Source organism: Cydia strobilella, chromosome 10 (genome assembly GCF_947568885.1).
Source record: "Cydia strobilella chromosome 10, ilCydStro3.1, whole genome shotgun sequence".
Taxonomy (NCBI): Eukaryota; Metazoa; Arthropoda; class Insecta; order Lepidoptera; family Tortricidae; genus Cydia; species Cydia strobilella.
In genome coordinates this window covers 18,075,307-18,091,876 of record NC_086050.1, presented here as the reverse complement: position 1 = coordinate 18,091,876, position 16,570 = coordinate 18,075,307, and the positions used below count along the sequence as shown (strand labels likewise).

The following is a 16,570-nucleotide window of genomic DNA, read 5'->3' as shown; positions in this document are numbered from 1 at the left end:
AGATGGCGCCACTAGTTTTGGCCTACACTCGTATACAGGGCGTTGACTGTTTCGTTTGTTATTTATAATTTTAACGCATACTAGTGAAAGAACATGGGTAAAAATCATATAAAAATAATTAATGCAAATAAAAAAAATATTTATCCATATTTAAATACATTTTAACGTATTTTTTTAAATCTTCATTTTTAGTTTTAAAGTATGTCGATAGATGGCAGTGAATTTACAGTGGTTACAAAATTTACTATGACAGTACCGCTCTATCTTATTATATCCTCATTGGGAAAAAGTAAAAGAATATGTGAATTTTGCGTCAAATTTTTTTTTCCGCTTGTTCCTAATGAGAACACGATACCGAATATGCCCTTAAACGGATCCCCATTAATTTATTTTTGTTACACCTTGTAGTTTTGAATTAGACCCAAATTGATTCATAATTATGGTCACGTTCAAGAGTCTCAGGGCGTGAGTCAGCAGTAGGTACTAATGTGTAATGCGTAATTTCCACATGGAAAAAATTCTGAAATATCATATTTTCTTCCAATTTCCAAAATGCAATTTTCCTTTATTTTCTGTGAAATTTTCCTGAAATTTCCGAGAACTTTTCCAACTGCAGATCGCGTTTCTAAACCTCGCAATTCTCGTGAAATTTTGTGGATTCAATAAGTAGATGTATTTTTTTGATTCAGTTCTTGATAATTAGTCTAAATTGAGGATCATTCATTTCACGGAAATATACGAACGTGTCTTGTTTTGTACAAAAAGTAACTGAGGTTAAGTAGTAAGTATTTAGTAGCATATATTTTAGAACATAACTTGACCGGGATATAGACCGTGATTACCTTTTGTATTATTTTGTAATATTACTACGGTCTATATCCCGGTCAATATAAGCATAGAGTAACTTATACTAGAGCGGTACCGTCATAGTAAATTTTGTAACCCCAGTAAATTCACTGCCATCTGTCGACACACTTTAAAACTAAAAATAAATATTTATAAAAATACGATAAAATGTATTTAAATATGGATAAATGTTTTTTTTATTTGCATTAATTATTTTTATATGATTTTGACCCATGTTCTTTCACTGGTATGCGTTAAAATTATAAATAACAAACGAAACAGTCAACGCCCTCTATACGAGTGTAGGCCAAAACTAGTGGCGCCATCTGATCGAGAATCAAATTTTCGTGATTTTCGAGGCACGTTTTTTCCTTAGACTGTATCCATCTATTACGGAGTTATATCTATCTTTGATATAAGTCTAGTGAAACAAACCGTGAATCATTCAAAACTATAACTTGACGGAATCAATTAATAGTTCAATGTAGTACACAGAGCCATTAGTTATTGATGGAATGCTTTAGCTTGGGCGACGGTGTCAGGCAGGTCTCGCTGTAATGTCTCGGGTGTCGAGAGTGTCAGCAGCGCTGCTATCAATGCTGAACCGCCGAAGAGGAGCGTCGGCAATGGATGCCACCAGTTACCCTGAAACGTTAAGTACCAATAAACTCGGTTAACAGTATAATATTAGCAAAAGCGTGTATTGTTCGTTTCTAGCCTGTAGAATTAAATTGAATTGGGCACAGAAAAATAGTAGTATTAGGTAGACAGAGCCAACTCTAGCCACCATGGAACACGCGTCCACTAAGCAGCCCCTCGCGCTGGTAGGCACCAGCTCGGATGAGTACGCAGATACCGTTGAAGCAGATAGATATGCACATCTTACATAAATCTAAATCTATATGGTCATTGACTCACCAACAGTGGAGTCAAGGGTGCTAACACAGAGCCACCTCTAGCCACCATGGAACACGCGCCCACTAAGCAGCCCCTCGCGCTGGTGGGCACCAGCTCGGATGAGTACGTAGATACCGTTGAAGCAGAGATATGCACATATTACATATATGTGACGTTTTCAATCAAAAGGTATCTCATTGTCGCTTACAATAAGGACGAAGATTGCTTAGATCTTTATACGAAAAACCTGTCAGAGCGTCCTTATGGCAAGCGACAATGTGGTACCTTTTGCTTGAAAATGACACATATGGTCATTGCCTCACCAACAGTGGAGTCAAGGGTGCTAACAACCAACCAGGGTGCCAACTCTAGCCACCATGGAACACGCGCCCACCAAGCAGCCCCTCGCGCTGGTGGGCACCAGCTCGGATGAGTACGTAGATACCATTGAAACAGATAGATATGCACATATTACATATATGGTCATTGACTCACCAACAGTGGAGTCAAGGGTGCTAACACAGAGCCAACTCTAGCCACCATAGAACACGCGCCCACTAAGCAGCCCCTCGCGCTGGTAGGTACCAGCTCGGATGTGTACACGTAGATACCGTTGAAGCAGATGGAGATGCACATTTTGCCGAGCAGGAATATCACTATTAATTCGGTCTTGGCAGCTGAAACAATATTTTAGAAATTGCAATATTTTTCGATTCTAAAGGAATGGCAATCTTGGTTCATACAGTTCATAGTGGAAATGGTGACCATAAGATAGGAAAATCTCATAAAATGTGATAGGTATTATTGGTAAGAGTTTAAATGTAAGGATAAATAAACGAATGACATGGGGCACGATAATTTTTGGTCTTGTTGGCTGTTGAATTTTCGACCGGTAAGAAAAAAGAACACTAATTGGAAAATGCCGCTCTTATTACAGCATATTATTGTGTGCGTGCTTAACTCTGGTGCCGATACCTACAAGAACTACTTTGATGTTCATTGCACTTACCTTTTGGTACAAAAGCTTCAGCAACGCATGCGACCCCACAAACTAGGAACCCTCCCAGCAAAGTATATTTCCTGCCGATCTTATTAAGCGAGAAGTAAGCGATGAACTCCCCAATGAGCGTCGAGATAGCTGAGAGAGCGAAGTTCGCTATCTTGTTGCCAGGCAACGTTACGGAGTTGATCAGGAGGCCGTAGTAGACGAATGCTGCTGTGAACCACCACCATGAGCATACTACTAGCCTGAAAAACAACGTTAGAAAATAATACCTCATTCTTAAGAGAATAGTATACTCAGTTCTGTGAAGTTGTAAGTTGTTCAGTCTGGTTTAAAGCTTTAAGATTTAAATTTAATTCAAAATAGACATTTTGCCGTTGGAGTCTAGATCAGTTCGGCGCTTTAGCAACTCTTTAATACTCGCAAATTGTAAAACTACCGACTCGATTGGATTGGATTTAAATAAAATAATGCCATTAATAATTGTATTTGCACTGGTTCTTATTCTCTTAACAACAAAGTAGTGTTTACATCATTTTGAAAATTTGAACATATCTCTCATTTAGTTACTTACTTCTGCTGATGACCAATTTACCACTACCAAATCAAGCACATCAGGCTATTAGCAATTTATTATTTAAATAAAAATGACTAATACTTAGGTACCTACCTTTTAACCAACATCGCCGAAGAAAACAACAGCTTCGGATGAAACTTCTCCTTCTCCACTTCTTTATCCGCATCAAACCCCACTTTCGAATTCCGAATAGCATCTATCATCTTCCGTGACAACGCAACGCCATTGCACTTTGAAATCTTCTGTACCAGCATGACGGCTTTATCGTTCTTTTCATTAACAATCAACCAGCGTAAGGATTCTTCTAGAAGGAAGATGTAAGCGAGGAAGATGAAGGCAGGGCAGTAGAGGAAGAGCTGGAAGTGTCTCCAGTAGGGGACCAGCCAGACGATGAGGGTTAGGAGGAGTTCACCGGAGGAGATCATGATCCCAAGGACTAGGGCGCTGATTATGCGTTTGTTCTTGCCGACTAGCTCCAGCACTGAAATGTTAAATATAACATAGTAGAGTAGAAATCATTAAGTATATTATTGTAATGTTGTAACTTAAAGTGGGAAAAATAAGAGAAATGGCGAGGGTAATTACTTGTCGCAGTATGATTATGTGATGCGAAGGAATGAAAATCATATGAAAGATGGGTAATAATGAAAAAATATAGAGGGTAGAAGCTAGAAGAAGTAGACTACGTAAAAAGTGGATGAACTGTGAGCTGGAAAGTAATAGATGAAATGACGAATGACAGATAGCTAAGGAAGAGAAAAATATGCTGCGACACCAAGTAAAAGGAAAAATGAATGATGAAAATAGGAATTAGAATGACCTATCACCTACTAATGTATTTACATCTGTGATGACGAAATAAAAATGATTGATTGATTGAGAATGTATTTAAATAAATGCTTACTCAGCACAAAACAAGTGGTGTAAGTTCCAGTAACCAGCGCAGCCTCCAGCAGTTCCAGTAACAAGTAGAGGGGATATCCGGTCCAGCCCGGACCCGCGGTTAGGGTCTTGAAGGCCCCCACCACCAGACCCAGCCCGCTGGCTATTATAGATTTTCTTCGACCCCATCTGACAAAATATCGTAGCGGGTATTGTTTAGGGTTCCGTACCCAAAGGGTAAAAACGGGACCCTATTACTAAGACTCCGCTGTCCGTCTGTCCGCCTGTCCGTCTGTCCGTCTGTCCGTCTGTCTGTCTGTCTGTCCGTCTGTCTGTCACCAGGTTGTATCCCATGAACCGTGATAGCTAGACAGTTGAAATTTTCACAGATGTATTTCTGTTGCCGCTATAACAACAAATACAAAAAAGTACGGAACCCTCGGTGCGCGAGTCCGACTCGTATTTGGCCGGTTTTTATAAGTATCATGTAGGTGGCAAATAAGCCCGTCTGATGTCAAGCGGTAGTTTTGGATGCTTGCAAACAAGGGGGCGACACTCCTTTCCGATATTTTAAATAGTGGTACATTGGTACATCAAAACGTGATTGCATGAAGTTCCTATGTCTACCTTCAGTTTTCATCATGAGACCAACTAATTCGGTAACCGGAAATTAGGTCAAAATCTGACAACAGACAAACATCGGACAAGTGTAACTAATAAAAAGCTAAAGAGTATGAACTAACTTGTTTGCTTCTCCATCCGTCCGTTATTAAAAGGACCTATAGTGCAACCAATAATGTATACTGAAAATTGAATACTGTTGAAAGGATATAGTTAAAAATCATGGACCTGTCAGAAACGAAGCCCACAACCAATAGTGTTTACTGAAAATTGAATACTGTTGAAAGGATATAGTTAAAAATCACGGACCTGTCAGAAACGAAGCCCATCAAAGGCATGGATATCATGACACCCACATTATGGACGGTGCCCACAAGCGTCCGCTTCCACTCTTGGCAGGCCAGGTCAAACTGCAAAAAATGATTTAAATCTTTTTTACAATCGTTTATTTACCGACTTCCAAAAAGGAGTTTCCTAACGAAAAAAAAATCATATTATTTTCATATTATAAATTCATAGTGTTTCGAACGTTTTTAATACAGTTACTTGTGCAATGTGTTTAAATGCAAAATACCTCAATATCGTAAAATAGGTATGTTTATGAGGTTTGCATGATTGGCACTTAGGGAATGCACAATAATTGACTTGATAGTTGTTAGATTAGACCAAGCTAAGTTGGCACCGACTTTGATAGCCCATCAGACTGCAAGTATTGTTTTAGACATCAAACTTCTATGAAGTTATGATTTTTAAATAACACTTGCGCGGTCTATGCTAATGCTAACAAAATCTCTGATAGCTTGGTCTAACTCTCTGTGGTAGCAGTGGTGGACTGGTGGTGAGAGACAAAGTTAGAAAATAGAGAAAATATTGCAAGTTAGGTTCAGCCTACCTCAGAAACTATGGAGTTATTGGAGCCATACACCCACTTGTCACAAGTCACAGACTGGTTGACGAAGCTGTGTACGCTACAGTTGCCTACAATGCCGCTGGCGAGCGCGGGGCGGGAGCAGCGATGTTCGACCGGAGGCCACCAGGGTGGCAGGGCTGGTGTGGAGCTTGCAGTTTCGCAGGCTGACACGGCACATCTGTAGGCAATAAATTAAAGGACAAAAATATTTTATAAACTGAAATAAATGTCCTATACCTACTAAGAAAAAGTGACCAAGGCCTCCAGTGCCCCAGGCTGGACAAATTAAAGTATTTTCTGTTAATAATTTAATTTGTTCTAATACTTCTAACAGTAAAAATATTTTAGTCAATTATACGATATTCATGATATCTAAGTTTTCTTTTCGTTTACATGGTCCATTTCTAATTAGTAATAGTAGTAGTCGTTCTTATTGTCAGTTGCTCCAAACGGTCTCAACGATAATAGTTCGTTAAAGTTTGCTTGTATGAAAGTTTGTTAAAGCTTGCTTGTATGAAAGTTTGGCAGTTACAATGATGACAGCTGCAGGCGCCATATTTAAGGTTGATGTGTCCGTTGACTCACCCTATTCTACGTCGACTTGTAGAAATTATCGTCCTCATATTAAAACAGAATCAAACGACATTATAAAAAAATTACCATTGTTCTTAATCAAAAGATCTTATAATACACTCGGACAAATTTAGAGGAACGCAATTTTTTTTTTAATTACAACACCTAAAGTAATTTCAAAATTAGTAATTAAACTTTTTATTGCGTTTCTTTAAATTTGTCTATTTGGTTAAATTCATGGTCTTAAAAAATTGTCGGTATATAATAACTTTATAACCTATGCTATTCTCGTCTAAATCTATTCTAATTTGCCGGTGACATTAAAGCGCTCTTCTAGGTTCACATTTTCCCTCCATTTTGCAGTAATACTCTAACAGGCTCATCATCATGATTGCCGTGATTGCTATGATTGCTGCTAACAACTGCATATAACAATCGGTTCAACTGAAACCAGAATAAACGACGATATGAATCAATTTCAGGGTTCAAGTTATATTTATACAAGAGTATCTTGCAAAGTCAAAATAAAGGCTTGCAGCAGCTGTCACGTGAATTGTTCGTTAATATTTTTTGGGAGTTTAGCACATTAATTTATTTAGAAATGTAACTTTCAAGTAATAAAAATAAAATAAAATAATAATAAAATTATTTTTTTAATTAAGCCCAATCTAAAGAGACTTAAAAGGTTTCGAAAGCAGCTTAGGTGTGTGGCTGTGTCATTTCTAACCAAAAACTGGATTAAACTATCGCGAGACATATTTCAAAATATTTAGAATCCGAAACATGTCGCCAAAAGCGACTAAAAATAATAGTGAGTGAAACCGTACTGATCTAAATATTTTAAAAACTGGATTCACAAAATAGCACTTCCATACTCTAATTAAAAAACCGATCACATAGTTTAACTAGAATCGATAGAGAAATATGATCTGTATTTTTTTCTCAAGCTGACACGGAGAGTTCGTTCGTGATTTGCGCTCGCTTGGTTAATTAATAAGTGTATCCCTAGTGTAAATTTCATTCCATAGCGTGAGAAGACGTACGCATTTGCCTTATGTCTCATTTAGTATGGAATTTTGAGTGTCCAAAACGTCCCGCTTGGCGCGCTATTCAAAATCCCAAACAAAATCAGAACGCAAACGCTTGCGTCAGTCACGCTTCTTCTTCGAACATCTGTTTAACTTAGCGCCAGGGTCCGCTTTTCTACACAATCTTCTCCACTTTGCCCGGTCTTCGGCATCCTCAGGTGTGAGATTGTTCTTGCATGTCCGCTGTCACGACGTCCAGCCAGCGCTTCTTAGGCCTACCGCGGCCGCGTGATCTAGGGCCTTGGACAGCGAGGTTGAGGCATCTGTTTCCGACGTAGTCCACTGGTCTGCGGCTTTTATGGCCATACCACCGGAGGCCACTTTCCTGAATGACGCATCGAATGAAATTTAAACTAGGGGTGACAGAACCCCTAGTAAAAGTTTTCTAGAAGTATAAAACTTAATACACCATATTTACCCGTTTATAACTTCTCATTCTCACCGACCGTCAAGCCTAATGTTTTTATAATGTGTAATGTCTTTTGTTTGTCACATTGCTATCATAATTATGTTGATTATCTTGCTAATAATTGTTTGATGTTCCTCACTAGGATATTGTCTGAGAATGTAAATAAATTTGTGCTGTAAAAAGACTAATGACCGAGATGTTGATTTACAAATATTTTACACAATAAATGACCAAACTGCGAAATTCGAAACTTCCTGCCTCGCACAGCTAAACTGTGGAATGAACTGTCGCCTGCGGTATTTCCGGACCGATATGACCTTAAAACCTTCAAGAAAAGAGCGTATTCCCATCTTAAAGGCCGGCAACGCACTTACAACCCCTCTGGTGTTGCGGGTGTCCATGGGCGGCGGTAATCGCTTACCATCAGGTGATCCGTCTGCTCGTTTGCCTCCTATTTCATAAAAAAAAAATGTAAGTTTCATTGCGGGTTAAATTATTCAAGCTCTGTGTAATGGTATGTGCGTTACATAAATAATTATTATAAGACAATGTGACTCAAATCGATCTAGGTCCAGTTGGTGCATATCGTAGTCTATCGTAGTCTATTGTATAATAAGGATCCTGAATAATTTTTTGCATTTTTTTCAAGAATGATTTTTTCTGCTCTACTTAGGTCAATGACACGCATATAAAAGATTAAAGCTTGGATTTTGGGTCTAGACTACGATAACTCAGGAACAAACAAATGCTCTAACATCCTGGGTAGAGTCAGTACCGAATAGGCTAGATTAGATTCGATATCTTTAGGGTTCCGTACCCAAAGGGTAAAAACGGGACCCTATTACTAAGGGCCAGTTGCACCAACCACAATTAACAGACTGATTAACGTCAAGCAGCAGAGAACTATGAAACTTTCCATACAATAAAATTTAGCGAACGGTAAAACGGTGACAGACGGTTTGGTGCAACCGACCCTAAGACTCCGTCTGTCCGTCTGTCTGTCACCAGGCTGTAATTCATGAACCGTGATGGAATTTTCACAGATGATGTATTTCTGTTGCCGCTAAAATAACAAATACTAAAAAGTACGGAACCCTCGGTGCGCGAGTCCGACTCGCACTTGGCCGGTTTTTTTTTTAATTGGAAATTACATGTTATTTTCACTTAAAAATTGCACAAATGCAAACGGTAGTACTATTAGTTATTCTGTGAATGCACATAAATCAAATTAAATCATCTTTATTGTAATCCGAACCCACAGGTTCAGTGGCTACGTTTAAAGTGCAGTTTTTTATTTACTTTCCTGATAAGCATCACAGGTTCATGTCATTTTCATCTGCTCAATGACCAACGATTAGCCTGATGATTGCTGGATGATAGTTTTTGATAACACACACACACACACATAACTCTAGCTTCTGCCCGTGACTGTCTGTTAGTTTCTGGATGATAGTTTTTGATAACACACACACACATAACTCTAGCTTCTGCCCGTGACTTATGATTTACGTGACAGCCAGTTTTTGCTATGCTTCCGTAGCTATTTTCGTTCTGTATATTTTCTTCTATTAAGGTGTGCAATAAAGTTTTTTTTTACACTACGTCGGTGGCAATAAAGCATACGGCCAGCCTGATGTTAAGCAGTCTCCGTAGCCTATGTACGCCTGCAACTACAGAGGAGCTACATGCGCGTTGCCGACCCTAACACCGCACCCTCGTTGAGCTCTGGCAACCTTATTCACCTGCAGGAACACAACACTATGAGTAGGGTTTAGTGTTATTTGGCTGCGGTTTTCTGTAAGGTGGAGGTACTTCCCCAGTTGGGCTCTGCTCTAGATCTGGAACAACATCCGCTATACCCTACCACACAAAGCGAGATGACATTCACAGTGCCCATACCTCTCTTCTGGACGTAGTTTAACCCCTCGAGCGGCAAGCTACCTCGAATGGGACGCTCTCTGACAACAGCGCGTGCGGCGGGCCGCCATATTTTATATGGAAAACATGCCGCATTGTGGCTGCGCGCCGCACGGCGCGAAAATTTACAATATTACGTTGCCGCTCGAGGGGATAAGGACATACCCGGGTCCGTATTGTACTGTCTTGTATAAATCTACTCGTTTTACTAACCTGGCATCCTCAGCAGCTGCAGAAAATATATAGTTGATGTTGCTCATCGCAGTAAACAGTATAGGTATAGTTGCCAACACGTACTGCCACCGCTGGAACCTTCCGAAGGTAGCCATGGAGCCTATTGATGTCACAGGCTCCGCTGGCTTGACGGTCACGGACATTGGGATGGTTTCAGACATGGCGAAAATATAAATGTGTGTACGAGGTTCACGGAACACTGGTATTTATTTGTTTGATATAATAAGAAAGTCACTCTCACTGAGTTCACTTATAGGTCATTAAATAATATTAAAATTCCAATTCAATTACTAAAACAGCAAAATCAGGGCTCTTTATAAATACGAGGTCGCGAATTTTTTACAAAGATTTACCAAGGATCTTTACTATAATTTCTAGATAAAATGTAAGATAAGTATTCCATTTTTATATGATTATTAACAAATTTTAAAATTGTTTTTTTATTATTTATGTGTTATTTAGTTTTTTATATCTCACTCCTGTTTCACTTCTGTTTTGAAAATTGATTTATTCTTGTGCCGATTCCTTTAGCGCTTAATAATGCTAAGCACCACTTGAACCATTCCACTAACCCGGGGTTAACCGGTTAAATCTGGAGTTACCATGGTTACCAGTACAATTTGACACCGTTAAGTTTAACCACTTAACCCCGGGTTAGTGGGATGGTTCAAGTGGCCCTAAGTGGACGAAACATGGTAGCTTTAAAATTAATTTAATTTCGAAGCCGAAAAATCTCCTTGATATGATATTTTTCTAAAAGACGTCGATATTCGTAGACGTGGAGAAAATATATGTAGTTCTTGATTATATTATCTTTAACAACACAGCTTCCGATACACGATTTATGACACTTCGCTCGATACAATTAATTTCCAAAGTAACCTCTAACTCGGACTTTTAATCAAGCTTTAATCGGTTATTTATTATGTGACACTATAAACAAAACAAAAAAGAAGAAAAAACAATCTTAAAAAGTAATCTGACAGCTTTCGAATTTCGATATTGTAATGCAACGTTTTTAAAATAAATGAAAATCGTCAAAATTCGATCAAAGTTGACACTTGGGTCTTTCCCGTTCTTTCTTGCGAAATGTGACAGTATTAGCGGCAAACCGATGAAACGGCTTTAATTTTTTGTTTCTTAAACTTTTGTTTTTATACTTTAGCCCATATTAACAAAACATTGTTTGTTGTACTGTTACTGTTGTTTTGTTAGATTCACTGTTGTCAATCTGGCCCTGCAGTGTAAAGTTGACTGAAGCCTGGTATAGGTACTAATCTTGTGGTACTTCGCTCATAATGTCAACCAATTTTATTTAAGTGGCTTGTTCACGATGACGTCTGAATCAAAGAATGGACTTATTGTTACAGCTGAGGTTAACAGATGTATTTATATTATGACAATGTTGTGTAAAGTAACAGTATAATTTTGCATAGAATTATTAAATTATTTATTATTTATCGTACGGCATATCTTTACATGTCACTTCATCATAAAATTAAAATTTAAAACTAGAATTCTTAAAATAATCCACGGCTTTCCCAGTCAAGGTCTTGAGCTCTTCAATGTTTTCACCGAATTTGGTGCTGGGGTATTCTAGCACCATGTGACGAATTGTATGTCACAACACAATGAATTAATTATAAATGTCCGTCATGATATAGATAGATAGATAGAAAACTCTTTATTGGGACACCTCAGTAAAAACATACAATCGAAAAGATTAAATGTAGAGGCAGACAACAGACGGTCTTATCGCTAAAGAGCGATCTCTTCAAGGCAACCTTTTACTATACTTGCATATAATACATAAGAATTGTAATTGGTTTTAATTTTATTGATTCATTGTTTTATTATTGTTGTTGTATTTATGTAATTATTATTTATTTATTTAAACTTTATTGCACATGAAAAACTTAATCAATTTCAAAGTAAAGAAATCGTCATTGAAAGAATTAGAGAATACACGTAAATAAATTACTTATTAACTACTTAAATACCAACTTACATCACATCGTTTCATTTCTAATTACTCTAACACAGACATAAAAAAACAATCACTAAAAATCCCAAGAACTAAGAAATTTAGGTACTACTAATAAAACTAAAACTAAATTAATCTTTAAAAACTAATCGAATAACCCACCCCGTATCGTTCCCGGCGAAAAGGTGCCCATCACGCTAGCCGCGTTTCCGCGCTCAACCGCGATGGACAACCTCTGCGCGGGAACGACCCGGAGCGGGGGTCGTGGCCCCTCTCCTGCAGGCGGCGCCCCGGCTCCCCGAGTTTTTTTTTTCATATAATTATTTCCTTTAAAATGAAAATCTTTAAAATAAGTATAAAAAATTCATTATGTTTGATATTCTACTAGGGATACAAATTAAAACTATAAAATAATATAAAATTACAACTTTAATTTCATACAATCAATCAGCTCCATTCCCTTCCCAATGCAAAGGTGCCTGTGACGCTTATCCACGCTGGGTTACTAATGGACAGCTACAAAATTAGTTGTAACTTATTGTTATATCCGTGACATTTCGTTATAACCTCAAAAACGGCAACAATGGCCACGGAAGATTTGGAAATCGCCTGGGTTTTAACGTTTTATCTCAACTGAGAAACAAGAGTTAAAAGCGACGAAAGAGATTAACGGCCTTACCTGATAAACGGTCTTATCCACATTGACCTTACCTTAGTAAAATCTCTATTGAAGGATAAATCTTGTTCTCCCATTCCCATTATAGTTTTAGCAAAGTGTTAATAATATTTTAGAGCGGTAACTGTCATAGTAAATTTTGTAACCAGAGTAAATTCACTGCCATCTATCGACACACTTTAAAACTAAAAATGAAGATTTATAAAAATACGATAAAATGTATTTAAATATGGATAAATGATTTTTTTTATTTGCATTAATTATTATTTTTATTTTGACCCATGTTAAAATATATCAGGCCTGATATGCGTTAAAATTGTTAAATAACAAACCAAACCGCCAACGCCATCTATACGAGAGTAGCAAAGGTAGTGGCGCCATCTGATCTAGAATCAAATTTTCTTTATTTTCTAGGCACGTTTTCTCCTTAGACTGTATCCTTCTATTACGGCGATAACTCTAAATAAATCTATCTTTATAAATCTATCTTTGGTTTTAGGTTATTATAGGCGGTTACTGTATAATACCAAAGAGGAGTTATATCTATCTTTGATAATAATTACCGTTTTCATATGCTACCTACTTATTTACGGGACTAATATTAAGTTTATTTGTATGGCTACACAATTGCTATACAAACATGTTATCAAATACAGTAGCAAAACATATATTATCAGTAGCGCTTTCTAGCGGAATTTGGTTAACAACTCAAAGCTAGTTGCACAATTTAGTCGCTGGTTCAATAGGTAGAAATATTTGTTAGGTAATATTGCGGACAGTTTTGTATAGATGGCAGTGTCACGTAAATTGAAGTTCTGCAACAACTAATTTTTGCCATGCTTCATAATAGATAGCACTGTACCTACATACCAAAGATAGATATAACTCCGTAATAGATGGATACAGTCTAAGGAAAAAACGTGCCTCGAAAATCAAGAAAATTTGATTCTTGTTCAGAGGGCGCTACTAGTTTTGGCCTACAGCCGTATAGATGGCGTTGACGGTTTCGTTTGTTATTTAACAATTTTAATGCATATCAGTGAAAGAACATGGGTCAAAATCATCAAAATAATTAATGCAAATAAAAAAAATCATTTATCTATATTTAAATACATTTTATCGCATTTTTACAAATCTTCAATTTTAGTTTTAAAGTGTGTCGACAGATGGCAGTGAATTTACTGGGGTTACAAAATTTACTATGACAGTACCGCTCTAGTATAAGTTACTCTATGCTACATACTAACAGGGCAAATTAAGTAAAAGCATAGAGCGGTACTGTCATAGTAAATTTTGTAACCCCAGTAAATTCACTGCCATCTGTCGACACACTTTAAAACTAAAAATAAATATTTATAAAAATACGATAAAATGTATTTAAATATGGATAAATGATTTTTTTATTTGCATTAATTATTTTTATATGATTTTGACCCATGTTCTTTCACTGGTATGCGTTAAAATTATAAATAACAAACCACGAATTAATAAACTAGTGGATGTGAAATGACTCCTATTTAGTATGAAAACCAGTGTCGCTAAACTCACACATTCATAGCCACGTTAAAATACGTCACACACTTACAAAATTGCTCTGATTCGTAGCAACTTTCCATACCAAAAAGTTATTACCGGTGGACATTTCTCGAACGAATATCAACTGTAGGCTACATGAGTGACGGTTTAAAATATAATGTCAAAGCTATATGACATACGACTCTTTCATTATCTCATTCATCTCACAAAAGCTCGCTCAACGTTCACCTAATACAACTACTCAACACCAGATGGCGTTATTTTATATAATTTTAAAATCACACTTATTACAGGCGAAAAACAGGCTAAAAAACCAGTATAAGTAAGGTCTAATTACGCATGGTTTGTTACGGATCTCACGTTCACGTTACACTGGTTTTTTCGAGACCTCTACACGCCTGCGAGTAGCTAACCGTTGGAACTTCTTTCCATTCGACGATATAGGGAGGGGACAGTGTAATCGGAGTGTTTTATCGATATTTGTGTGTTCAGTTAGGTATTGATATTTCATTACCGTATGTTTTAACACATTTAGATGATACTTTATTTATGATTATAATATAGGTAGTGATAATCGTGATTGTATGAAAAATAATATGTAGTACAGTACAACAAATATCTAACTAGAAATTTGTTTCTTATTAATTGACCAACTAGGTTGTTAATGTGAACATTAAATATATCTTAAAGTCAAACAGATAAAATCATAGTTCTTTAAAGGTCTATTAACTCGGTATTGCTGTTATTTTGTGATCACAAATCTGCAATTACTTACATAGGTAAGTATTCGTCTTTAACAATATATTTACTTGTAGCAGCATTTAAGGCCAATCTAGACGGGACAACCTGATTAAATTGTCAAATTAATTGTATGGTGTGAAAGCATACATGAAACTGGCTCATCGATCCCACTTGATTTGATTGTAAGATTGTGACCTATCAAATCAGGAAGGGGGGCGGCAAAATTCCAATATTTGACGCTAGTTTGCGTGGTACGGAACACTTTTTATTAATTAAGTGAGCCCGAATGTCACTAATAATTACTAAATTAGTAACTAAGTTTTAGGCGTGTGGACGCTAGATGAGATGTATGGCAATTTTATCCCCAGAAATCTTTCTCTAAGAAATGCTCCTAGCAAATGGTGCTATATTTTTGCGGAAACTAATTTTCTTGCCCAGTAGCATTGATCCATTTATTTTTAATATCGGCATCTTGTGGTAACCTACAATAATTAATAATAAAGAAATAGAAAATATAAAACGTTTATTCATGGCACATTGCATGCATTGTACGCATAAGTGCATTAAGTACCTAGTCTAATTATATTAACGATGAAAATATGATGGGTGTAAAAAACAAAAACGTATGTAAAGGAATACGAAGGTTTGAAAGGTTGCCATGAAATTACCCCGACTTAACTTAGTGCTTGATGACCAGAGCTGCCATATTTACTAAAACATTGATTATCCCAAATAATAATTAGAAACGTGTCTAAAATAATAATTTATTACCGAACTACCAAACATCAAACTTGAAATATCGTAACTTTAACTTTATCGATATAAATATCGACATTGCGCAGCATCTGAGTAGCGAAGTTATTTGACGTTTAGGATAGCGAATATTCCAGATAAACGTAAAGAATAGTGACAAAGGATTGCGAACTCTAAGTTCTAACTGATAAAATATAGATTTACTTAACGAACATTCGTAAATAATGCAAAAGAAACAGATTTTTCGTATTTATCGGATTATATTTAAATAAATAACCACCGGTGATAGGAAATACCTCCACGTGAAAGATTTTTTAAACCGCTGTGATTTCTGCAGCTTAATACTGCACAATACGGCATTTTAAATTTAATTATCAATTTTTGTTAGACGAGCGTACGTACGACGTGAATGTCATTCGAGCATGAAGTTTACACAACAACTGAGCATAGTCTGTGCATAAAGTGAGTCGGTCGCTACTAACTGTCGGATAGACGGGAACGCCCACTTGCCATCTCCATCCTACTCCGTGTAACAAACGAAACAGTCAACGCCCTCTATACGAGTGTAGGCCAAAACTAGTGGCGCCATCTGATCGAGAATCAAATTTTCGTGATTTTCGAGGCACGTTTTTTCTTTAGACTGTATCCATCTATTACGGAGTTATATCTATCTTTGGTAAAAGCTTGTAATGGTCTTTTAGAAGCTTTGTGATTTTACACGGAACAAAAACAATGAACTAATTTCTATTTTACACTGATTAAATTGATAGTTTTAGTAAAATACACGGTTTTCGTCTAAAGTTTGGTTTCTAAATGTACTTGGTTTTTTCACTATCGTATTTTATGCATTAATTAATTTATTAGTCCACAATGGTGTTACGTATTTATAGTTTAACTCTATAATCACTACACGAGACACGGAA

The 16,570-nt window shown here is 36.9% G+C and overlaps 1 protein-coding gene across 1 annotated transcript; it reads right to left on the bottom strand.

Moving 5' to 3' along the window:
- Positions 1-1,337: 1,337 nt before the first annotated feature.
- On the bottom strand, positions 1,338-10,109 carry LOC134744803 (organic cation transporter protein-like). Its single transcript, XM_063678713.1, has 8 exons — positions 9,937-10,109; positions 5,719-5,914; positions 5,136-5,236; positions 4,228-4,394; positions 3,417-3,804; positions 2,753-2,991; positions 2,239-2,420; positions 1,338-1,491 (listed from the first exon to the last, which is right to left on the bottom strand). The coding sequence occupies exons 1-8, from the start codon at positions 10,098-10,100 to the stop codon at positions 1,351-1,353; spliced, it is 1,578 nt and encodes a 525-aa protein (XP_063534783.1). The 5' UTR covers positions 10,101-10,109; the 3' UTR covers positions 1,338-1,350.
- Between the last annotated feature and the right edge of the window lie 6,461 nt (positions 10,110-16,570).

Bases quoted from the DNA above. Each gene is read 5' to 3' on its own strand.
- LOC134744803 (XM_063678713.1), bottom strand. From the start codon at position 10,100: ATGTCCGTGACCGTCAAGCCAGCGGAGCCTGTGACATCAATAGGCTCC. The intron at 5,915-9,936 runs GTTAGTAAAACG...TATTGCCTACAG, and splicing joins GCAGCTGCTGAGGATGCCAG to ATGTGCCGTGTCAGCCTGCG. The intron at 2,421-2,752 runs GTAAGTGCAATG...ATATTGTTTCAG, and splicing joins TGAAGCTTTTGTACCAAAAG to CTGCCAAGACCGAATTAATA.